This window comes from Maniola hyperantus, chromosome 8 (assembly GCF_902806685.2).
Source record: "Maniola hyperantus chromosome 8, iAphHyp1.2, whole genome shotgun sequence".
Classification (NCBI taxonomy): Eukaryota; Metazoa; Arthropoda; class Insecta; order Lepidoptera; family Nymphalidae; genus Maniola; species Maniola hyperantus.
The window spans coordinates 5,118,381-5,143,918 of NC_048543.1; the positions used below are offsets into that span (position 1 = coordinate 5,118,381).

The 25,538-nt window shown below is 37.9% G+C and overlaps 5 protein-coding genes across 5 annotated transcripts; 2 read left to right on the plus strand and 3 right to left on the minus strand.

Annotated features, from left to right (window-relative positions):
- Positions 1-80: 80 nt before the first annotated feature.
- Positions 81-5,602, minus strand: SWIP (strumpellin and WASH-interacting protein). The gene is made up of 5 exons (XM_034971363.2): positions 5,108-5,602; positions 4,832-4,998; positions 3,810-4,300; positions 1,605-3,734; positions 81-1,025 (listed from the first exon to the last, which is right to left on the minus strand). Exons 1-5 carry the CDS (start codon positions 5,380-5,382, stop codon positions 819-821), a joined length of 3,270 nt encoding a protein of 1,089 aa, XP_034827254.1. The 5' UTR covers positions 5,383-5,602; the 3' UTR covers positions 81-818.
- A 3,274-nt stretch (positions 5,603-8,876) lies between these two features.
- On the plus strand, positions 8,877-11,790 carry Tbp (TATA binding protein). The gene is made up of 4 exons (XM_034971365.2): positions 8,877-9,382; positions 9,716-9,846; positions 10,300-10,543; positions 11,426-11,790. Exons 1-4 carry the CDS (start codon positions 9,116-9,118, stop codon positions 11,699-11,701), a joined length of 918 nt encoding a protein of 305 aa, XP_034827256.1. The 5' UTR covers positions 8,877-9,115; the 3' UTR covers positions 11,702-11,790.
- Positions 11,791-12,414: 624 nt separating this feature from the next.
- On the plus strand, positions 12,415-14,259 carry eIF3k (eukaryotic translation initiation factor 3 subunit k). The gene is made up of 3 exons (XM_034971366.2): positions 12,415-12,830; positions 13,299-13,518; positions 14,043-14,259. The coding sequence occupies exons 1-3, from the start codon at positions 12,558-12,560 to the stop codon at positions 14,192-14,194; spliced, it is 645 nt and encodes a 214-aa protein (XP_034827257.1). The 5' UTR covers positions 12,415-12,557; the 3' UTR covers positions 14,195-14,259.
- Positions 14,260-17,241: 2,982 nt separating this feature from the next.
- Positions 17,242-19,600, minus strand: LOC117984356 (sarcoplasmic reticulum histidine-rich calcium-binding protein-like). The gene is made up of 3 exons (XM_034970980.2): positions 18,840-19,600; positions 18,342-18,515; positions 17,242-18,259 (listed from the first exon to the last, which is right to left on the minus strand). The coding sequence occupies exons 1-3, from the start codon at positions 19,573-19,575 to the stop codon at positions 17,373-17,375; spliced, it is 1,797 nt and encodes a 598-aa protein (XP_034826871.2). The 5' UTR covers positions 19,576-19,600; the 3' UTR covers positions 17,242-17,372.
- A 4,678-nt stretch (positions 19,601-24,278) lies between these two features.
- LOC117984525 (small histidine-alanine-rich protein-like) lies at positions 24,279-24,998 on the minus strand. The gene is made up of 2 exons (XM_069500467.1): positions 24,963-24,998; positions 24,279-24,914 (listed from the first exon to the last, which is right to left on the minus strand). Exons 1-2 carry the CDS (start codon positions 24,996-24,998, stop codon positions 24,279-24,281), a joined length of 672 nt encoding a protein of 223 aa, XP_069356568.1.
- Positions 24,999-25,538: the final 540 nt, after the last annotated feature.

The window sequence follows — 25,538 nt, forward strand, 5'->3', positions numbered from 1 at the left end:
CGCTTTTTATTTTACTACTACTGCTGTTATTGCCTGGTAGCGTTGCGACTTGAAATACCTCTTTGTAATTTGTTCTAACCATTTGCGCGCCACCTAGATAATATACGATGATTTTTGTATGGGTACAGTTGATCTGGGGAGTGCCGACAGCCGAGTGACAGGCTAGGTATTTTTTATCGTGGAAAATCTAAAGGATTCCCACGGAATAAAATTGGCCCTTTAATTGTCATGGCGGCCATTTATTGTTTGTTGTTATATAATAAATTACAGATATTCTGTGAAAATTTCAACACTACCTATTATGGTTCACGAGATCCAGCCCGCTGACAGACGAATGAACAGCGAAGGCTTAGTAATAGGGTCCCTTTTGAACCGTTTGGGTACGGATAAATCCACGCGTACGGTCATGCAAATGCGCAAGTACAGTTTCAACTCAATCTGATGAACGGTGCGCCAATGCATAGGTGACGAACAAACAAACTTAATTAACTTTTATATTTTACCATCATTTATTATAGTATAAGAGCCTCGATTGCTCAGCGGATAAAGGAGCGACGGCGACCTTTCGGTTTTAAGTCCATTAAAACTGAAAGGTCGCCGGTTCAAATCCCACCCGTTGCACTAATTGTCGTACCTACTCCTAGCACAAGCTTTACGCTTAATTGGAGGGGTAAGGGGAATATTATACAGCAATTAACTTGGCTAATATTCTTTTTTTTTTTTAAACTGTTCTGTTCAAAATTAATTCTAAAAATACTCGAAGGGTTATCCTTAAACAGTCATTTTTGAATTTTACTTTAATGAAAAAAAAGCTTTACTTATCTAAAGAAAATTCTGGCACTTGTTAAACTGTAGTATAGCAATTTGAACTCCTCTTCTAGGGTTTTAATCTTCTTTTCCGTGAGAGCTAGTGCTTGCTGTAACTGTACAGAACCTTTACTTTTCTGTTCATTTATATTTTCCCTCTCCTTTTTTATATGGGACCATACTGTATCAAACCAGTGAAGCGTCTCAAAACTGGAATCCTGTTGGAAAAAATTAAGCAATGAAAGGATATGAATGAAATCACTACCTATATTATAATGTGAGTGTGTTTGTCCTTCAATCACGTCGCAACGGATCGACGGGATTTTTTGCATGGGTATCAGCAGTGGCGTGCACAGTGTTCGAAGCCAGGGTAGGCATTAGTTAGGTAGTAACCTGTTTACATGCAGGTCATTATGAAAAAAATGCATTGAGCTATTACAACTGGGGTAAGCAGTGCATTTATGCCTCTATGACCTGCAGGCCACTGGGTATCAGTAGTTAAGACCTGGAGAGTGATATGTGCTACTTTTGTCCCAGAAAATTAGAGATCTCAAATCCCACAGGATTTTAAAAACCTAAATCTACGCGGACGGAATCGTGGGCATCAGTTAGTTATTTATCAATGCTATAATATAAAGAGGATTCCTCCGCAATTGACCTCTCAACCTGTCGTGTACTATAGGTACTTATTTAATTGCCACAGGCCACTCTCAGCACTCAGCAGTTGGAAGTTTAAAACTGAGAAACTGATCGATATTTCATTTTCTTTTTTAAATTGAAATAAATAATGTAAGTACCTGGTCCAACAACTTGAGAATATAAGCAATGCCCATTGCAAAGCCGTCATCTGTAAAAGCTGCTCCAGCTTTATTTTTCTTTGACATTTTATCTTTTGACAATATCATGTGTTCAACAAAATTCAGCGTGAGTGGCGGTACAATGATGAAAAAATTCTTCAAATGCACATTTTTAGGATTCCTGAATACAGGAGCAAAAACTTCTACGAGTAATTTGAAATACTCTGTTCCTTGAATGAAATTTGTTATGAGGCCATTAATGTTGTCATCTAAATTGTCAGCTGTTTGTATTGTTTTTTCGTTCAGACCACTTTTTTCACAGAGTCCCTTAACATCTTTTATGTCGAGGTTGGGAAGAAACGCCGTTGCATCACAACAACAATGCCTGCCGCCAGATCGAATCATGCGCACGTATCCCATCGCGTTGCCTATTTGGCTAATAAGATCTCTAAATAGATCCAAATAACTTTGTCCATCCTCTACAACTCCCAGAATTTTGATTCCTTTGTTGAATTTTTCTGCATTCTTGTACAAATAAACATTTCCATGTTCACCTGCAGTTTCCTTAAAATTTCTCAGATCTTTAGCGAGGCGCGATTTTATCTGTTCATCGTACATAAACTGGGAGAAAATAAAAAACTTATTCTTTAAAAACTGATAAGTAAAATTAACTGTAGTATTCATAATGCCAGTTCCATGTGTCCTTATTGAATTAGCAATGTGCCTAATGTTTATTGAATTCAGATGTTTATTGTTGCTACCTTTCTCAATAAAGATTTGATTGTTGAGGTTGTATTGATATTTTGAAACAAAGATGTGTATATTGCGCATGATTTCTAACACATCTAAACCTTGCTCCAAAGTTTGTGTGGGAAGGTTATCCTGTATAGTTGAAATGTTGAACTTGAGCTTAGCCATTTGGCGCATTTCACCATATGTTTTCCAGTCTGACAAAACAACAGTGGTCAAATTGTAATAAGTCTTTGAAAGATAATGTTCTACACAGGGCTTGACAGACATGTATTCATTGTGAAAACGAAGATTGTCTAATAGAAGTAACAGTTTTTTGATCATATCATAATTTAAAGGATCCACAATGTCTAATTGTAAATGGGAATGGATGTGCAGACGAAGATTAGTTTCTATGTTCTGACTGATATTTTTCAGAACACGTTCATCAAATATGATTTTAAGTTTGTCTTTAAACTCATTAGCTCTGTTCATGCTAAACTGTTTGTCTGTCTGTTCTAACAAAATCACACAATCATCTAAAGCCATTAGAAAGTACTTCAACTTTACTGCATGTAATTGAATGCTAAAATTTTGTTCATAATATATTGGGACTATATTTTGATGCCATAGCAGCCAGGAGCAATTACAGTGTTTCTTAATGTTGTCGGGAAAATCAGATAAGATTTGTATTTTTTCAAGCAACAAGCCTAATCTCACATAGCTATCTTCAATGTATGTTGTTTCAGGCACAAAACTGAGGGCAATGTTAGTGGCTATATTGCGTTCCAAGGTGGATGCACCTTTTATGGTTTGTTCTGCAATTACAATGCAAGTGAGCTCATCCAGTCTCTTATTGGCATACTTCTTATCGCTCATCAATGTCTTTTTAATTTCAAGTATTGAAGACAATGCTTGAAATGTTAAATGTTGTATGATCATATTCATGGAATTTATAATCTGATCATAATTCCTACTGACTGCATTCCATAAACTTTTAAGGATATCCATAATTTCAAACAGCGACATCAACATCTGTTTTGTTAGTGGCATTCCTAAAGATAGATGCAAATTGATTAAAGATAAAACTGAATAATTTATATTCGAAGCCACATCTAAGCCATCCATAATCGTCTTTGCATGAAGAGTCATTTCTGCAGCATTCAACTTATTTTTGCTCGAGAAAACTTCTTCTACTGTCAATGCCCAATGTGAGCATATATACTGAAGACTTATGATATCTTTGGTTAGAGTAATTTTTTTGGAACTCATATAAGCCTGTCTAGCTTTAAGCATAGTTTGTGATAATTTGCTGTAGTTGCCACAAAGTGCTGGGACAAATCTCTGGAGAAATTGTTCAGGAAACCAAATAGCTGTCCCGATGACAAAAATGCTGTGAGCCTAAATAGAATAAAAATGCATTAGTAAGTATACATAAATATTGTAGAAACTGTCTTAATAACAAAATATTCTCACCTTTGTGTTCAATTCCATTAAACTTTTAAATGTTTTTTTATCATTATTTCCAAAAAGATGTGTGTTCAAAACAAATAGAGCATTGATTTTAATGCACTTGTACAAATTGTCACCACTAGGTTTATCCTGAGCCAGTTTATCCAAATTTAGTATAGCAAGTTTTAAATATTGGGTAATCTCAGCTGATACAACTGAACAGTTCTTAACTGACAACACCTTTTTTCTTAACAAAAGAAGATTTTGTAAAGTGCTCAGAACAATGTCATCATTCATTAGTTTGACTGTGATGTTGTTGACAGCACCAGATAAAGCTGTCAATTTCTCCTCATCTAAATCTAGATCCTCAGGTTTGGAGTTGTACACTTTTAGATTCTTACAAAAATTATTCCAATTTGATGTTATAGTGCACCTTGATATTAACATTTCTAAAATCACTATCAATGTAAACATTTCACCAATTTTATTTATTACAAAGTGCCATTGAATACCATCTGAAAAAAATAACAAAAATACATTAAGTTAATTGCATCCAACGAATAATAGTAATAACAATGAACAAAATATCTTAATAATATTTTAATAAGCTTATGTCTGCTGGTATGACCGTGATATAAATTGTGGCCCTCGTGGATAATGTAGTTATCTATCATCAGTGAAAATAATTTTAAAATCGGACCAATAGTTCTGGAGATTACCTCCTACATATTGCAAACTTTTATAGTTTTACCTCAGTGTTGACATAGATGTGAGAGTTGGAAAACAAGATGCAAATAATAAAATAGTGCAGTACTTAGTATTGAGCTTTAGAAAGAGAATTATGAGAAAGGACATTTTGTGAATAGTCCATTATGCACTTAGATAATAATTGACAGCTGAAGATAGCTATAGCTCAGCTTAGCTTTCAATTAAGATTGACAAGTACAAGACTAACAAAGCATCACATAGGTATGAGTGATGAGACAGCGCTCTATGAAGTCAAAGCCACCAATTATCTTACAAAGCTTCACATGTAATGAACTTACTTAAGTTTATAATTTCTCCATTGAAAATGGCAAAAATTTGACTACACAAATTATGTAGTGTGTCATTGCAGCGACTTAAAAATGTGTTTAATAAACATATTGATTCTATTTGAGCAGGTATATCACTTCTAGTATACTCATCGTAAACTGACAGAAACTGGAAATGACTGTAAACACAAGAACAAAAGCATATTAGATTGTAGACTTCTTGTTCAATTTTACGATGCAAATTTGTTCATTATTATGCATAGGTTTAATATAATCATTTAAGCACACCTTTCAAAGGCTTCTTTTTTTAATGCATTAACCTCTACACACAAAGATGTTAGCACACTTAAGACTTTAGTTATCACTGCATTATCAGATGCAACTAAATCTGTCACTGGCGTAACTTCACTTGACTCCAAGACTACTTGTACTGGCTTAAAAGTTTTGTTTTCTCTATTTCCATCTTCCAATAAAGCAGTGTAATCTTGACATTGTTTTTTAAAAAAATCTCCGTAACTCTTCAAAATATATGTACCAGCTTCCTTATCCATATCACTCCTCATGTTATAAACCTATATTATTCATTAATATGTTGATAATAATAATACATATTTAATCAAACCATAAGCTACAAGAAGTTAACAGCTGAAGATATATAGAATACAATGTTACAAGAGATTGAGAATATAATCACTATATACGTAATGTAATTTTAAGTTTTAAAAATGTTTTATATTTTTGATCTAGTTCTTGGACAGCAAGTTAGTTAAACAAAAGAGCACAGAGTACTGCCCACAGAGTACATTATATATACTGGTATAGAGACGACAGCTAATCTTTCGTAGTGGCGCCATCTGTTTCTAATTGCAGTAACTATTGTATGTAAATTATTTTAAATTTTTTCCGGCCTTGGATACTAGTTTTTTAAGGTCAACTATATAGCTATACGTATAACAGGTATAACACGTGTGCAGGTTTGATTCATTATTATTTTTTATAGGTAGTGACTTCAAAGAAAATACGAATCAAAAATTATAATCCTGCTTAGGTACACGTCGCAATATGGCAGAAATTCAGTCTTATTCTTAGTTCAGCCGCATTATTTATTATTTTATACATTGAAAGAAGTACCTACTTTCCGTACTAAAAGTTGAGGTAATAAAACAAAACCCGTAATTTATTATTTAAAACTAAATTTTATTTTTTTCTTTACACATGATTTTTGTACTGCTTCTCTATAGGTATTAGGTTATGTTGAATTTAGCATGATTTTGAAAGTGAATATCCCAGCAGTACACTTGAATGGATGGATCACGGATGCAGTAAGACTGCGTAAACAAAAATATGGCACAAACATGGATGTCAAGGTTGCTATAGTACTCTTATTATAAATGCGAAAGAGTGTTTGTTTGTTGGTTTGTCCTCCAATCAAGTCGCAACGTGCAACGGATTGACGTGATTTTTTGCATGGGTATACTATAGACTATACATATAGTCTATGGGTATAGATATAGACCTAGAGAGTGAAATAGGCTACTTTTTATCCCGGAAAATCAAAGAATTCCCTCAGTGTTTTTAAAAACCTAATTCCACGCTGATGAAGTCGCGGGCTTCAGCTAGTAGCATAGGAGTAATAGTGTCCTGTGGCTAGTAGCACCTAGTAGTAAATAAAACTTTTTGAGTCGTAGAGATCTTCTTCTTCTTCTTAATTTGCTTTATAGGAAGTCGTAGAGATACCAGATTACAGTGCGACAAGGCTCTCTTGCCACTTGATTGACATTGACAGGGGGGCGCTATTGGAGAACAAAGGCTTAGAATATTCAAACAAGAACAAAGGGGACACTTGACGGCACCGTTAGTTCCGATTTCGCCACGCGCCAAGATAGCCTTGTCGCACCGTAATTTATTTTTTGATAAAACGCCATCTAGTTCTAATTGCACAAACTAAAATAATGGAGATTTTTTATACTAAACAACATTAGTTCTATCTGTTAAGACCCTGGTACTGCCAAAGAGTTAAAGTTTAAACACAGAGTTAAACACAACATAAACAACCACTTTTTACTAGAATTTATTAATAATAATAATAATAATAATTATAACAGACCTTATGAGATTTCTAAAGATTACTCAGAACTTTAGCAATAACATAGGGATGGAGTTTGGTGTTGACAAGTGTGCGGTTGTCAATATAGAGCGAGGTAGGGTTGTGAACTCTGAGAATCTAGTTCTTTCAGAGACTTTGATTCTCCGATCTCTCTGTGAAGGTGAAACATACAAATATCTTGGAATGTCAGAGGCGCTTGGTATTGAGGTAAAGACAATGAAACAGGCAGTGGAGGTACGTTTCTTTGGTCGCCTTAAAAAAGTTCTTAATAGTCTTTTATCTGGTGGCAACAAGGTGCGTGCCTTTAATGGTTGGGTCATGCCTTTGCTCATATACACCTTTGGCATTCTAAAATGGACTCAAACTGAACTGGATGCCTTGGATCGAAAGATTCGAATATTGCTGACTACATATCGTATGCATCATCCACGTTCATCTATTATGAGATTGTATATCCCACGCAAGTGTGGAGGACGTGGTTTTTTAAATGCCAAGAACCTTCATAATCGTGAAATATGCAACCTCAGAGATTATTTTCTCAAAGTAAATGTGGGAATACATAGGGATGTAGTCGCAGTTGATAAGGGTCTTACTCCGCTTTCCTTAGGCAAAAATAACTGGCGTAAGCCCGTAGTACTTAGTACTTCGGATCGCATGGCGGTATGGGGGAGTAAGGAGTTGCATGGAAGATTCTACAAGGCCTTAACTAGACCGGATGTAGATTCCACAGCCTCAGTATCCTGGTTGCAGTTCGGTGACCTATTTGGGGAAACCGAAGGTTTTATCTGTGCAATTATGGACGAAGTTATCAAGACTAATAACTACCGGAAACATATAATGAAAGATGGTACTGTTGACATTTGTCGAGCGTGCCATCTTCCTGGGGAATCCCTCAGACATATTATATCCGGTTGTTCTTATCTTGCTAACGGCGAATACTTGCACAGGCATAATCAAGTAGTCAGGATAATCCATCAACAACTTGCTCTTCAGTATGGCCTTGTAGATACTGAGGTGCCGTACTATAGGTATGACCCAATGTCAGTTCTTGAAAATAGCAGTGCCCTGGCTCTACTGGGATCGGTCGGTTATCACTGACAGGTATATTGTAGCCAATAGACCATATTTGTGTTAACCGATCAATAATATTTGTATTAAACGATTTTTATGTGAAAACAAGTAAATAACTCATGCGAAATACAATTACGCCACAAATTCTCAAAGTTTGTTTCGCAACTAAACTTGCATGCCTCATTGTATGTAAGTTGTATGTATTCTTGAAAAAAACCAGTTACACGACAAGGGACAAAAAATAGGTTAGCTGCGTCTCTGTTTATCACATTAGTAACTTTATCTGTGCTCTCTTTTTAGTGTGAATGAGAAAGCAAACGTTCCTGTATCTACCTTTATTACTCTATCTACGCCTCAGAGTCATTTGCCACCTCAGGGCTCAGACAAAAAACGTAGTGATTACCTATATATACTCCAAAGAATTTCTAAGTACCTACTACTTCGTAGTATACTCTTTGTCTCAGACTAAGAATCAAGGAGACTAGAGCAAGTGTGGAAAACATGTAGAAAAACTCTGAAGAGTGCTAAAGACAAAAACATGGTTTGTTATAGTTTAGATTTTTTTTGTGGGGCACAGTTGTCATCTGTGCCCAAAAAACTTCTGTGATAGTAATTTATTGCGAATATTACGAGTTTTTATTTAGTTTTCTGTTTTAATTTTACTAAATTTTATAATGGCTTCAATAGTTTGAAGGTGTGTAGAAGCCATTTATGGTGCATTGCTGTGTGATCGGCTGTAACAGTTGTAGCGAGCCGAGCTCAAGCTCGTTTTCGATGTACCTACTATTTTCTAATAAGGCAACTCTTCTTCTAGAACTGTAACAAAAATCGTCAGGTCAAAACGACTAGAACCCAGAGCCGTAAAGACAGTTAAAAAACAAGCAAGTGTCAAGCAAGATTGAGCGAGGCAGGAGTTTTTGGTCTGTGGAGCCTTTTATGTGGAGCAAGAATGAAAATCTCAGATAAAAATAGTATAAAAATTTACAAATATCTATAAATAAATAGTGTAAAATAAATACTATAGTTATAAAGTTTGAAGATTTACATTACATTATTAAATTATTCACAATATACATTAATATCTTCACATAAACCAAGTGCCAAAACCGTTTACAAATATGGATCAAATGCTGCCGAGTCCTTACAACATACCGGGAATAGGTACCCCACTGCATCAGCCTGAAGAGGACCAACAAATTCTGCCCAATGCTTTGCAACAACAGCAGGGCCAGCAACAGCAACAACATTCCTTGGTTTCCTTGAGCTCGTCGCCGCTTGCAGGATTTGGCGCGCAACTTATGGGCACCCCGCAACGAACCATCCACACCTATGCTCCAACCGCCAGCTATGCAACTCCTCAGCAGATGATGCAGCCACAAACTCCGGTATACACCTTTCTCGTATATAATGAGGATAAACAGTATACTTCTGTCCTGTATCCAAAAAGCTGTTAAATGCTAAAAATAATCCTTTACTTTGCCCCACAATAAATATGCTGTGCCCACAGATATATGCTCTGCTCTCGCTTCCTGCTGATAATGCTAATGCGAGCATTCAAGAATTTTGCCAGCCCTACACTTATCTATCTTCCTAGTCTAGCAAACTGTTTTGTGTTAAAACTTCAACTTATAAGTCACAATGTAAATCAGGTTTAAAGGTGTAAGAACTAAAAAAAAAATAAAAAAAATAAGATATGTTGTCATCCTTTAATTTTACAGCAAAACTTAATGTCACCAATGATTACGGGAAGTACCATAGCTGGTCAACAAATACTGGGCCAAGCCAGTCCTGCACCCATGACACCTATGACACCACATTCAGCTGATCCTGGAATATTACCTCAATTACAGTAAATAAACTAGTTTCTATTGCTTTTAATACTAGATGATGCCTGCGACTTTGTCCATGTGAATTTAGTTTTATTAATCCTGTTGGAACTTTTGATATTCTGCAATAAAAAGCTACATATGCTTGCCTCCAAAATGCGAGCTATTTCTGTACATTATACATAGCAAATAGATGATGGCCACGACTTCCACATGTATTTAGGGTTTTAAGAATCCATTGGGAACTCTTTGGTATTTACAGAGCAAAAAGTAGCTTATGTCCTTTCTCAGCAAAATAAGCTATCCAAAATCAAGTTTCATTAAAATTGGTTAAATAGATGGGCAGTGAAAAGCTAGCTGACAGACAGACACACTTTCACATTTATAATTATATCAGTATGGATTACTCAAAATATTGATGAGGGTTTGGATTTAATTTCACTATTATGAATTAATCTGAATTGTTATAATTTCAGAAACATAGTGTCTACAGTGAATCTGAACTGTAAACTGGATTTGAAAAAAATTGCTTTACATGCCCGGAATGCAGAATACAATCCAAAAAGATTTGCTGCTGTTATTATGAGAATAAGAGAGCCACGAACTACTGCTTTGATATTTTCATCTGGCAAAATGGTTTGCACTGGAGCTAAAAGTGAAGAGGATTCCCGATTAGCTGCCAGAAAATATGCCAGAATTATTCAAAAACTTGGGTTTACTGTTAGTATAACTAAACCATCAAATATTTTGCTTTAAAGAAATTTTAAAATATAAGCTTTTAATTTATGAACAGCTTGAGTAAAATGAAATTAGAATCACTCATGCACAAGAGATCATCTAAATCTATCACCAACTCACTACTGAGAACAGGTCACAGTATGAGAAGGGTTTTTTAAAAGTTTATTCAACTTTTGGCACTTTGGACTTTACACACCTTTGAGAACATTATGTAGAATTCTCAGGCATGCAAGTTTCCTCATGATGTCTTCTTCACCATTAAAGCAAGTGATATTTAATTGCTTAAAATGCACATATCTGAAAATTTACGGGTTTGTGCCAGGATAAAACCCTGGGCACTCCCACTAGACGGCCGACGACGTCAAGTAGCCGCTAGACTATCACTGATTCTAGTTTATTTCTAAAACTGCTATTTTCTAGCAGTTTTTTCAGTTATCATTCAGTTTTATACTCTAATTTTATGATTATAGGGTCATTAGAAGAAACAGAACTCAAACGTTAAGAAAGAACGGATAAACTTCCGAAAAGCGCATACGCATTTTGACTGCCTAATCACGAATATCATAACGAAAATTGGCGCAAACGCCATTTTGAAAAACGAAGGAAAACCTCTTTTTGTTTGGTGTGCATAATCGCGCATTTCTTACCGATTTAGACTATTTTAGGGGTGTGTGTACAGCGGAGATTAGGAACTGTGGGCCGTCACTCCCACATTTTAAGAACTTTTTTTTTCGCCAATTCATATTATGATAACTGTGATTAGGTCAAAATATTAACACCAAATTTCAGATTCATCGGCGGTATGCGCTTTTCGGAAGTACACCCGAAAAAAACCTGCCTTTTAAAAATATTTATTTGTTACAGGCAAAATTTTTAGACTTCAAAATACAGAACATGGTTGGCAGTTGTGATGTCAAATTTCCCATCCGTCTTGAAGGCCTAGTGCTTACACATGGACAATTCAGTTCATATGAACCAGAGCTTTTTCCTGGCCTCATTTATAGAATGGTGAAACCTAGAATAGTATTATTAATTTTTGTTTCTGGAAAAGTAGTGTTAACTGGTGCCAAAGTGCGTCAAGAAATATATGAAGCATTTGATAATATTTATCCAATATTAAAAAGTTTTAAGAAACAATAGACTGCTGAGTGATTAGTTGTACCTCTTTTATTTTAAGTTACTATTATAGTATGAATGTTCTTGTTAATAAATACTGGATCTAAACTATTTATTTGTGTATTTTATCATTTTTGATGAATAGCGTTTAATGGCGCCATACTTTACAAGGGCCAAGCGGCGGTGGTTCAAACAGGCAAGTAACTCAAAAGTCTTGGCCAAAATCGAAGGAAGAGCTAGATTAGCTGTAGGCTGGTAATATGTGGCACAACTTTCAAAACAAACTTTTTTTTCTCTTTATTGCTATTTAAAACAAGAACCTAGAGCTTAAGGCTCCAACCAGAAAATAACTTCCTCTAGTGGGAGGCTTCGGTCGTGGCTAGCCACGTAACTAGGTACCGCCGTGCCACCAAGCGATTTAGCGTTCTGGTACGATCCCGTGTAGAAATTGGGGAAGTACCTACCCTGTCAGTTTCTTGACAAACAGCGATGAAAGTTTAAGGGTTCCTTTTTATCCTTTTGACGTCCAGAACCCTAAAAACTACATACCAGGTTAGCCCGCTTCCATTTGACTCCATCATCACGTCTTACCACTTTGAGATTGCAGTGGGCTAACTTACCTGAACGTCACAGGCTCAAAAAGGCTAGAATCCAGAGCCGTAAAAACAGTTTTAAAAAACGTCACTGTTACGAAATGTCATCATGATTCATGATAATGTCAGGTGAATGTCAGTCACAGAGTACTTTTTACACATGGATGTCAGTGTCACGAAAATAAAACCAAACCACGCGTTTATCGTAAAAAGTTAAGAAAAAAGCACAAGAGGAGGTTTTTCAAAATAGATAATTAACAATTATTTTAGCGATTTGACCATTCAATATGGCGGAAACAATGAGACAAACTGTAGCAAGCATATTAAAAAGCATTGAGAGATACAACCCTGCTAATCTTCAAACCCTAGAGCGGTACGTGGAAATGCAATCGAGGGAGAACACCTATGATTTGGAAGCAAATTTGGCTGTCTTAAAGCTTTATCAATTTAATCCTGAGAAGTTTAACGCTGATATTACGTGTCAAATACTATTGAAGGCACTTACAAATTTTCCACATACCGACTTTACATTGTGCAAGTGTTTACTCCTCGAGTCTGTAGTAAGTACTTATATTATATTTATTTTCTTACCATCCTAATCACGCTATATTATAAAGGCAAAAGTTTTTGTGTGTGTACGTTTGTTACTCTTTCACGCAAAAACTGGATGGATTTGGCTGAAAGGACTGGAGATAGATTATGTCCTGGATTAACACATAGGCTACATCCACGCGGACGAAGTCGTGGGCATCTGCTAGTCACACTAATATAAAGACGAAAGTTTAGATGTTTGTTCCTTAACGCCACAATGATACTCAATTGGGCTGAAATTTGGAATGGAGATAGCTTATAACCCTGAATTAACATAATATATGCTACTTTTCAACCCGGAAAATCAAAAAGTTCCTATGGGATTTATATAGATGGATATCAAATTGTGGGCATCACTAGTTATATAACTTTTAGACTGTCTTTAAATATACAATATACTATGTTGTAATCAAATAATTTTTCTTAAATAATAATAGGTGGAAAATGAGACCATTTCACAAATCAAATATTTGGCTGATATACTAGAGCAATGTGATTTTGCTCAATTCTGGAACAGAGTACACCAAATGCCAGAGCTATGCAATCGTATCAACAATTTCCATGACTCCATTCGCAAGTTTGTATGCCACGTTGTGGGCATCACCTTCCAGACTATTGAAAAAAATAATCTGGCTAATCTTTTGGGAGGAATCGATGGTAATAATAAGTACTACATATTTTGATGTTTTGTTATACTTCACCATAAGTCAAATTCACCAATGGGGCTGATTCTCTTGTACACAGTCTCTAAGCTAAACTAAATTAGCAGGTCTAAATCTAGTGTTATCCTTTTCTGCAAGCAACATTATAAAAGGGATAGCAATAGATTTAGACGTGTCAATTTAGTTTAGTGTAGAGATTTTGTACAACGGAATTAGCCACACTGAGCCTAATTATAATTAAACTAATATGACAGGTCTAAATAATATTGTTATCCCTTTCATAATGCTCCCTGTGGAAAAGGATGGCACTAGATTTAGATAATCAATTTAGTTTTGTTTAAAGATTTGTGTAATTTGATGTGATGTTGTTTGAAAAAAAATTTGCCACAATGTCGATTTTAACTCTTTGCTGAATAGAACTGAATTAGTTAACTCCCTTGATAATTCATGGCTTTTGTCAATAATTAAAACAGGTGTATTTATTGGATGTGTAATATATTTTATAATATTTAATTTCAGATGTAACTTTAAAACACTGGGTAAAAAAGTATGGATGGAAGGATGAAGGAACCCTTATCTTTATTGCCTCACAGGACGAAAACATCAAGACTAAAAACATCACAGAGAAGATTGAGTTTGAACATTTAGCACCTCTAATGGCGATTTTGTAAAGTATTTTTTAAACTATTTTTACAGTGATGTAAAAGATAAAGGAAAATAAAAGGAAAGTAAATAATGGGTCCCTTTTCTTTACAATATCACCTTTATCTTTACAATTATAATAGTTGATACTACGCTTTATTTTGGGAGGTTTAAATGCATATCTTTGGAGATAATTGATCCAAGCAAGTATGCCATTTATTTTAGAGAAAATAAAATCTGAACAAAATGACCTTTTAGAAAGTATTAGCTACTCTACTACTACTAGTAGTTACAACTAGCAAAGGAGCGCGCCACGCTATGTGCGATGATGGTACTACGTCAGAAACCCTCACCGAAGTGCCACCAACAACTACAATGTTTCGATTCTTTTAGATGTATTTTTTTAAGGAATATAAGCTATGCTTATCATGACTAATATTCCTCTTCCTCTCCAACCAAGCGTAAAGCTTGTGCTAGGAATAGGTACGATAATAGTGCAATGGGTGGGTATGGTGCGGGAACCAAGGGCGGATCCAGCTTTAGTGCCAGGGGGGGGTCACATAGTCGTGGTCAAGTCACAACATCTCGACCTCTTGCGACAGGTCGAGTTGGTAATCGGGGTATGACGACCGGGGGTTGGGGGGGGACGCCCCGCACACCCGCATGCAGGGCCGTCTTTAACCTATTGGAGGCCCTGGGCACATTAGAATATCGGGGCCCCTATGATCTTGACAGAGTAGGTACTATTTTCTTGGAATAGGCAAAGAAAGCAGATAAGTCACGTTCTAGACGTATTATAAATGCGAATGTTTCTATCTATCTGTTATCTTTTCAAAGTCCATATTCTAAATCAAAATTTGGTACTATTCAGAGATAGTTTACGCTCGGAAACGGCTTTTTATCCCGGAAAATTAAAGGGTTCTCACGGAAATTTTAAAAAACTAAATCTATGTGGACGAAGTTGCGCGCATCAATCAATATAAAGTAAAAGCGCGAGCGAAGCGAGCGCAAAATTTTTCATATATTTACGAAAAATCATAAGGTAGCTACTAATATTATAAATGCGAAAGCGTGTCTATCTCCTTATCTGTTACCATTTGACGGTCTATCTTTTTGACCAAGTACTACACAGAGAAAGCTTTCATCCCGGAAACCTGCATACACTTTTTATGCGGAAAATCAAAGAGTTCCTACGGTTTTTTGAAAACCTAAATCAATGCGGACAAGGTTGCGGGCGGGCAACAACTAATACAGAGCAAAAGCGCGAGCGGAGCGAGCGCGAAATTTTCTGTCTGTCTATTATCTTGTTAGGCACTTTTTCACGGCCAAATGTAGGTAGGTAGGTACTACTCAGTGATAGCTTGCATCTCGGAAGGGATTTTTAATCGCAGTGAACAGAACGTGCGAGCGAAGCGAGCGCAAAGTTTATGACATTATTTACAAAAAAAGAAAAGATAAATGTCAGAAATATTGTATTACGATATAGTTAAATGCCAGAAATTTTGTACTAAAAACTATAAAGTCATCTGTTGTATAAAGAATAGTTCTATTATCTTTAGGGGTCCCCAGATGCAACGAGCGCTTGGATAATAAAAACTTTACTATAAATAATAAACGTAAAGGACCAATCCGACCAATACATTATAGGTATATAATACATATTATTTTTTACTTTTAGAGGTTTTTACTGTCGGGAATTTTTTAAAAAGTGTGAAAAATAATGAGAAAGATCGGATATAAGACTATTTAACAATCTCTACGGTCCTTTGTTACGGGTTTGAGGTGGCTTTTTGACCGTTGATTTTATCGAAATAAATATGTTTTTGGGTATTAAAATATCGGTTGGTCTGTTATAGTTTGGTAATCTGGCAGGGACTACTGGGCCCCAATCGATCGTGGGCCCTGGGCAAGTGCCGTGTGATGTTCTTCAATCATTGAAGAACGTCACACGAAATGTGACATCTCGATGAAAGGTAGCGGTGGCGCGGTAAAATTCAAATTTTGGATGCGTTTGTTCGCAAGAACATAATGTTTTTGCCATCATACAAAATATTATATTAAATTGATTAAGTATTGAAGGAACTTACATAAAATCTAGGTATATAAAAATATAAAAAACATTGTTTAACAATTTTAATTAGTGGTCCACCTAGGTCCTGGACGCAGCCCAGGGGGGGTCATGACCCCCATGACCCCCCCCCCCCCCCCCTGGATCCGCCCTTGGCGGGAACACAGGTATGAGGTATTCTTCACTCTGGGCTGGTTTCCGCACTTAAACGTTTCAGTCTGTTGTGCGTGCATCGCTCCTCTCTGCCGAAGTAAGTATGAGGTATATTATTAGATTAATATTTGGCTCAATGGTATCTGTATTTGTCTAGCAATCATGGCTGGAGTGCTTGACTAATTGTGCTGCAGTTCATTTCCCTTCATCATAATTACTGTCACAACTCATGACAACATTGCTGAAGCAACTTAAAACAAAATTATGTGATTGCCAAAAAAACTGTTACATTGGTATTATAAAATTCATTAAAGTGGGTCAGACTGCAATAACTGTTGCAATATCAATTACTTCAATAACAAAAGAGCTGAAAACGAAACTAATAAAAAGGATCATTTTATTAAATTGGAACAAGAATTGTAACATAATTTGAATATACTTACTTATCTATTTGATTTCAACAAACAAATTGTATAGGTAGATATACCTACTGGCTGCATCTAAATGGATCAGCGAATCAACGAATCTTTATTGTCTCTGAAATGAACAATAATGAAAATCTGAAAAGTGACTCTGTTCGACACAGTAAGTACATCTTCAGCAAGACGGATTTTACGTCTATGATTAGACTACTGTTACGGGGCTTAGGTACTACTTATTATTTCAAAGCCAAGCCAATAAGTGTGCCTGCGTGTGTGTGCCAATGTAGCCAAGTCTCAAGAGATTGGCATTCCAGTACGATGCTGTACTGCCATACTGCTAGGTTAACCTACTTCCATCGTCTGTATCGTCACTTACTACCAGGTGAGATAGTCGTCAAGGGCTAACTTGACAAGGAATAAAATCGCTTGCAAATAATAATATAGTATGATACTTAGATTTTGTTTAAATTAACTTTTATTTAAAAATAATCAACATGGCTCAATATTACTGATAAGTATATAAAAATATAAACCACAGTATTCACTAGTGGGAACTCGTGTTCCTTACGCTTTCTTTCCATGGCTGTAACCGAACTCTTTGCCTCCAGTGTGTCCTGCCTTTTTGCCATGGTCGTGGTGGTGAGCGTGGTGCTCTTCGTGTCCGTGGTGGCCTTTGTGTCCTTTGTGGTCTTCGTCGTAATGTCCTTTGTCGTGTTTCCCTTTCTTGCCGTGATGTTTTTCGTGATGTCCCTTTTCATGATGACCGCCCTTTTTGTGATGGCCTTCCTTATTATCATGATGGCCATGGAAATCGCCATGCTTGTGATGATGACCGCCCTTGTGGAAGTCGTCATAGAATTTATGTTCTTTATGGTACTCATCTTTGTGAGACTTGTGGTGGTAGCCAGTTGTCTTCGAGCCTTTCTTGTGGCCTTTTTTGTGTCCAAACTTGCCGCCCTTGTGTCCGTGTGCTGCTTCGTGATGCTCCCCGTGGTGGTCGTGTTCGTCGTGATGTTTCTTCTTGTGTCCACCGTGCTCGTCGTGATGTCCTTCGTGGTGGTGCTTTTGGTGGTGGCCTTCTTCCCCTTTATCGTGGTGATGATGCGATTTGTATCCTTTGTCGCCCTTTTCACCCTCTTCCTTGTGATGATCTGCGTGATGTTCGTGACCGCCACCTTCTTCTTTGTGACTACTTGATGCTGCTTTTTTTTCGGTTCCCGAGGAGGCTTGGTCTACGGATTTTCCTGTTTCTACTTTCGCGTCGGACGCAGCCGCGGCTACATCTTCTACGTTCGCGTTAGTGGCTGCTACGGCTACATCTTCTACTTTTGCATTATTCGCGGCTAGGGCTACGTCTTCTACTTTCTTTGGTTCACTTTCAACATGACGAGCTACCACCGCTATGAGACCCCATGCTAACAGCACAATAAATAATGATTCCTTCATATTGCCTGCAAGTAAATATTATAAACAAATCACTACATTGATTCTATCGTTACTTTAAAATACTTGAATTTAAATAATTCGTCTTACTAGAAGGTATGGCGGTAAGGAGAGCCAGGCGTGTTGTGTTATGATCGTTTCTACAGATTGCATTTATAGATAATGCCGCTTTCATCGGTTGTCGATTACAGAGATCTTTGGCAATCACATTGCTACTCATTTCTGGACGAGTGATTCCGTCGGTTATGGTGACGACACCCGTAATTCACTGTAAATAAATTAGTTCCGTAAAACCTTGTGGCCGCAAAGCGATTTTGTTAGGTTTTATAGGAAAATTGCTTTTTCTTAAACTTAAATGCCAGGTACTTTTAAATGTTTAAAATTTGTAATTTTCAATGTTAAACATTCAGTGTACCTTCACACATATGGGTACTTATTATATTTTCATTATAATTAATAAAATTATGGCGTTAATTATTTATTATTATTTTATTTATTTACATGATAATAATAATATTTTAATATCGACGGTTACAGTATAGATGTACAAGAACAACAATTAGTAATAGCTATCCTTAAATTAAGTTCAGTGCTTTCCGTGGTGGAATCCCCAGTGCTTGTGGTCTTCGTGGCCGCCCTTTTTGCCGTGGTCATGGTGATGATGGTGATGCTCCTCGTGTCCGTGATGGCCTTTGTGTCCTTTGTGGTCCTCGTCGTAGTGATGTTTGTCGTGATGTCCTTTCTTGCCGTGATGGTGTTCATGGTGGCCAGAATGATGGTGGCCTCCCTTCTTGTGATGACCACCGTGATCTTCGTGATGACCGTGGTGGTGGCCGTGCTTGTGATGTTTGCCATCCTTGTGGTGTTCGTCGTAGAAGTGATGGTCCTTGTGATATTCGTCTTTGTGGTATTTCTTGTGATAACCTTCTGTCTCTTCCCCCTTGTCGTGGTGTTTCTTGTGGTGGTGTTTACCCCCCTTGTGGTGGTGGCCGTGCTCGTGGTGATGGCCGTGGTGATCGTGCTCGTCCCAGTGCTTCTTATGTCCGCCGCCGTGTTCGTGGTGGTGGCCCTTGTGGTGGTGCTTGTGATGGTCGCCGTGATCGCCCTTGTGGTGGTGGTGGTGCCCTTTGTGCCCCTTGTGTCCCTTCTCCCCGTGCTCGTGGTGGTGGTGATGGTGATGCTCCTTGCCGCCGCCCTCCTCGTGGTGATGTCCCTTGTGGTGGCTGGCAGCAGCTACCGAGTCAGACCCTTGCTGGCCGATTTCTCGACCAGAACAAGCGACTAAAATACATCCCAACAAGATAAGGGCGACCAGCGTCCTCATTTTGGCCGCGTTTTTGCTATCTACGTTTAAGGTTTTAACACTATGACTGAACTGGCTTTACAACAGAACGAGAGGGCATTTATATCAATCATTAAAGTAGCTGATTGCAGCTGGTGAAATTACCGGGCAAGGACGCCGCTGCTGCGACCGTTACGCCTAAACAATTAGTTGCGAAGTAATGTAACGCACTTTTAATATAAGTAGTTGAAAAATTATTTTCATTATTTTAAAAATCTTCCAAGTTGATCTTAAAACGGTTTCTATGACCAGTTAACTTTACTGTATAAGTTGGGTCAATAATTTAACCCAGCAAGTAAGAGCACAAAAGGTTTTTTGTTTTAAAAGTAACGGTCGTAATCGAGGTAGGGACCTACAATACAATAAATTTTACACAGGTTTTTATCTAAAGGTTAACTTGTCTTAAGTCTCGATTTTAAGTCTTGGTGATAGGTAGTTATTGAAAAACATTTATTTCAATAGATAAACAGTTAAATCGACATCTTCACTAATATATTTTGAAGACTGAAGGCTCGTAACTAAGTGTAACAGGCTTGATTGCATCAAGTAAATAAAAATGTAGGTAGGTAGACAGGTATAGTGCGCGATAGGTTGAGATGGCAATCGAGGTGGGGACGCCCCGCACACCCGCACATCCCCCGCGCTAACCCAGTGCAGAATAGAGCGGGTAACGTGCGGGTGTGCGGGGCGTCCCCCAGCCTCATACCCCGATTGCCATCTCGACCTGTCGCGTACTATATCTACCGTTGAGGATATAAGTCTCAAGAGCAATACCTACTTCTTTGTTACGCTGTAATACGAACGAAGTTGGCAGGACAACAGCTAGTGTATCATACTACGTCTGTGACTACCGCCCGTTCGGAATGAAAATTCCACTGAGTTACAAATCGTAAAAAGTTAATATGTAACTAAACCACTATAGGTATAAACAACAACATCTTGTGGGCAACTGACAGCTCAGCCGGTTGCTTCCACGCAACTTTGTGAGGACTCAATAAGTGTGTTTTTGCACAATGTTTGTGTTTTGTGCAAAATGGCAAATCTAAAAATTCTTTTGGGATCATATTAAGATAGAAGCAAATACTCAGACCCACCAAGAATTTCTGCGCTTTACCACAGAATATATAATATTAGTACTGGCCTTACGTAGACAATACCTACTTACTTGCATTGTGGCGTTACCAGTTTTTGGCGGTTTCTCGTAAGTTAATTTTATGTAATTGTTTATTGTTGTTTATGTAAATTAAAGTGTTAATTTTAGGTGGGGATACCTACATAAAATTAACTTACGAGAAATCTTTGTCTCCTAAACTATACTGCGAATAGGCTGTTAATATACTAGTTACATAGGTACATATCTATACATGGGCGATAGGGGGGGGGGGGGGGGGGGGGATTTTGTTTACTACTAGCTATCTACTTTTGTCGATAAAAGTTAAGAAAAATATCTTTTAGTCATTTGCAAAACCAATTTTGTTTATAAATATATCAAAAATTTCGCGCTCGCTTCGCTCGCGCTTGTGTTTTGTGTTCCTTGTTGACCTCAACTTCGTGAGTTTAGGTTTTTAAAAATCTCATAGAAAATCTTCCGTGATGCATATTTCTGCATAGTACCAAGATGGGCTGTAAAAAGGTAACCAATAGATAGACAAATACACAGTCGCATGTATAATATTAAAGAATAACATACGTACCTAGATTATTTTGTACTAAATATTATATCAAAAAATTTCACGCTCGCTTCACTCGCGCTTTTATTTTTTACTAACTGATGCCCCAGACTTCGTCCGCGTGGAATTAGGTTTTTAAAAATCCCGTGGGCTCTCTTTGATTTTCCGGGATAAAAAGTAGCCTATGTGTTAATCCAGGGTATAATCTATCTCGGTCCCAAATTACATCAAAATCCGTTCAGCCGTTTTTGCGTAATTGAATAAGAAACATCCAAACATCCACTTGATGATTCGATGATGCCCATATAGATTTAGGTTTTTAAAAATCCCGTGAGAACTCTTATTTTCCGGAATGCAAAGCCTATGTCCGTTTCCGGAATTTTGGCTAAGAAGATGGGCTATGAAACAGTACCTATAGATAGATAGACAGATAGACAACTTTCGTATTTATGATATCAGTATGGTTAGGGATTTTATGTCACTCACACATTTTAAATTCTTTAAAACATAAAATTTTGTTATGGCTGAGCTCATTTTCCTATCGCTATATATTATTTAAAAATTATAATTTTTTCTATATAACAACAAAAAAAAATTCGCTCGCTGCGCTCGCATTTCAATGCGCGATTTTTGTATTCTGTCTTACTGTCAAATTTAAAGGTAAAATTCCCTTAAACAGGTACTTACCCCATCAAGTTGAAGCCTTGATAAACCCCCTCCCCCCAAAATCAATTCCTGGCTTTGGCCATGCCTTATTCCATTGCTTTGTAGCAGTGGAATAAGGCATGGCGTAAAGGCCATTCAGCACACTCAGACACGTAAAAACGTGGCTAAGATCGGCTATAATTGAAGATAGATATAAAAATAATAAGGGCTTGGTTTGCTCAGTGTAAGTATATAAAAATTTTGTTATCGCTATGGGCGATTCTTTCACGGTAGACGTCATAAACCGTTTTGCTGAAGATCCTTGAAAGTTACTTTTAAAATAGCTATTGTGTAATTAAAGAATTTATATGAAAAAATACCTATTTTAATATATGATCATTTGTTTGACTAGGTGCTTATAAAAAAAATCTGATTTGCCCCTCCCTGGCCCAGAACCTGTGTACGCCCATGTATCTATATCTATAGCCGTACGTCATACATACATATAGTCCGTACAAAATGACTCTTCACGCGCCATTTTTATTCTATGAGTCAACTTTCATGTCAAAAGAACGGTTCTCCTTTCCTTTATAAATAAGGACTAAAATCGTACTTTTGACATGAAATTTGACACAAACACTTAAAATGGCGCGTGAGGAGTTAAATTTTACGCGTTATACGGATCGAATAGGTGCATATAACCTCCTTTTTCGAAGTCGGTTAAAAATAAGTATAAGCACGAACGAAGCTAGCTTTCAATAATTTTACAGAACAAATATCGAAAAGCAAAGAAAGAATTCCACGCGTGCTCATCCAGTATCCAGTATTTACCTGAAACTCATTATTCATCATTTTTGCTTTGGACGCTCTCTGGGTATTCCTGGGATTCATGATGTGCCGTGCAGAAAAGCTTCGGACTACATATAGGTATAACATAATAATATGTAGGACATACAAGTGAATGCGTACATAACTGTAATGTCAACGTACAGTTTCACCTCCTGGGTCTAGCACCTACAATAAGTTTCAGGAAATTGAATCTTTTTGAAGAATAGCTCTGTTGGAGGAGGGCCATAGGGCGTAGGAGAAACCAACATAGAGTGACCAACTTAATTCAGCGGGTGGCGAAGCTGAAATGGCAATGGGCAGGGCACATAGTTCAAAAAACAATTCAATGGCGACCACGCACCGGAAAGCGCATCGTTGGAAGACCACCCACTAGGTGGACGGAGGACATCAAGCGAGTCCCAGGGAGCCGCTGGATTCAGGCGACGCAAAACCGTGGCGTGTTGAATTCTCTACAAGAGACCTATGTCTGGCAGTGGATGTCTATTGGCTGTTGATGATGATGATTATGTCAATTTCGAAAATATCTAGTTAGTTATATCAAATTAATGTCCGTTGTCCTTCACGTCGTTAATGAAAATTTTAGAAAAGTGTACAGTATTTAATCGCAATTCCTAACTTACCAAACAAAGTTTCTTAACGTTTGCTGGCTTCAATAAGAAGCTGCTGTCGCAACTTGGATTGTCCATCTGACGAAAACGCCACGAAGTAATTTTTTCTTTGTAGGGTTCCGTACCTCAAAAGGAAAAAGGAACCCTTATGGGATCATTTCGTTGTCTGTCTGTATGTCTGTCTGTCTGTCGTGTCTGTCAAGAAACCTATAGGGTACTTCCCGTTGACCTAGAATCATGAAAATTGGCAGGAAGGTAGTTCTTATAGGCCACCGAGTGCTATAGGCATAGCACACGTGAGGGGAAAAATCCGAAAACCGTGAGTTTGTGGTTGCATCACACAAAAAAAAATTTAAATGTGATCATGAACAAATAAAATAATAGTAGGTATTTTCTACTTTCAAAGTAAGATTAATATACCAAGTGTGGTATCATATGGAAATGTTGTCATATCACATGTACATTCTAAAACAGATTTTTATTTATTTTTATGCATAATAGTTTTCGTGCAAAATGTCGAAAACGGAGTACGGTAACGGTAGTACGGAACCCTCGGTGCACGAGTCTGACTCGCACTTGGCCGGTTTTTATTTTGTTGTTCTTGAACAAATTATCTTTATAAAACGACCTTTAGCTAAAGATACTTACTATCTTAAAAGTTTATATAGAATCTTACAGAAACTCCTAGGTAATAAATATAATAACTTAATGGTGTTGAGGAAAGACAGAGTATAGGTATTAGGTAGGTAAAAATGGTTTATATAGTTACCCCTTTAGGGTTTAAACTTTAATTACCCAATAAGTTTTGAGTTTTATATTAGGTAGTAACGGTAAAAAAGTACAAAAAATAACAATAACAAACTTCATAATTGATAATGATAAACAATTATCGTAACAACTAAAGTCGATCAAATTAATGTTTGTGGTGGTGACCCCAGTGTTTGTGGTCGTCGTGATGGCCCTTCTTGCCGTGGTCGTGATGATGGTGATCGTGATCTTCGTGTCCGTGGTGGCCATGATGGTCGTGGTGACCTTCGTCGTGGTGGTGCTTGTCGTGGTGCCCGTGGTGGCCGTGGTGGCCCTCGTGGTGGCCGTGGTGGCCGTGGTGGCCCTTCTTGTGGTGTCCCTCGTCATCGTGATGGTGACCGTGGTGGTGTCCGTGCTTGTGGTGCTTGCCCTCGTGGTGGTGGCCGTCGTGGAAGTGGTGGTCCTTGTGGAAGTGGTCCTTGTGGTGCTTCTTGTGGTAGCCGTCGATGTGCTCGCCCTTGTCGTGATGCTCGTGGTGGCCGTGCTTCTCGCCTTTGTGGTGGTGGCCGTGCTCGTGGTGGTCGCCGTGGTCGTCGTGCTCGTCCCAGTGCTTCTTGTGGTCGCCGTGGTGCTCGTGGTGGTGCTCGCCGTGGTGGTGCTTGCCGTGGTGGCCCTCGTGGCCCTTGTGGTGGTGGTGGTGCCCCTTGTGGCCCTTGTGGTCGTGGTCGCCGTGGTCGTGGTGGTGGTGCCCGTGGTGGTGGTGTCCGCCGCCGTGCTCGTGGTGGTGGCTGGCCGCGACGGCCTGGTCGTCGGCGCCGGCCTCCTCCGCCCCGCTGCCGCTGAGCGCCACCGCGCACAGCACTCCTATCAATATAAACCCTCTCATGTTCGGCGGCGGTCTGTATCGGAAGTCCGGTTGTAACTGACCTCTGAACACTTGTTTGTCTGTTTTATATTATTGGATGCTAGTATAGTTTAGGCGGTGAAGAAACATTTTTATTAAGCAACTGTCTATCAGCGGATACTGGTTCAGGGACAATCAAATAATTTAATATTCTTTATTGTACACCAAGAAATAAAAATAAAAAGACACAAAAAGAAATATGTAAGTGAGTACTTAGGTACACACCTACCTAATATATTATTACTTCGTGAAGCATCAGGATGATATTTTGTGAAGACGTGGGGGCATCAGCTACAAACAAACACATACCTAAATGTTAAATACCTAAAAAGTTTATTTCAAGCTCAAGTTTATTACAATGACTGTCATACAGTAAAATTATAGGTAGGTAGATAATTACTAAGTACAGTACGCGACAGGTTGAAATGGTAATCGGGGAGGGAACGTCCCGCACACCCGCACACCCGCACAGCCCCCGCGCTAACCCGGTGTACAGTCAAAATCTGTTATGGGACCACGATT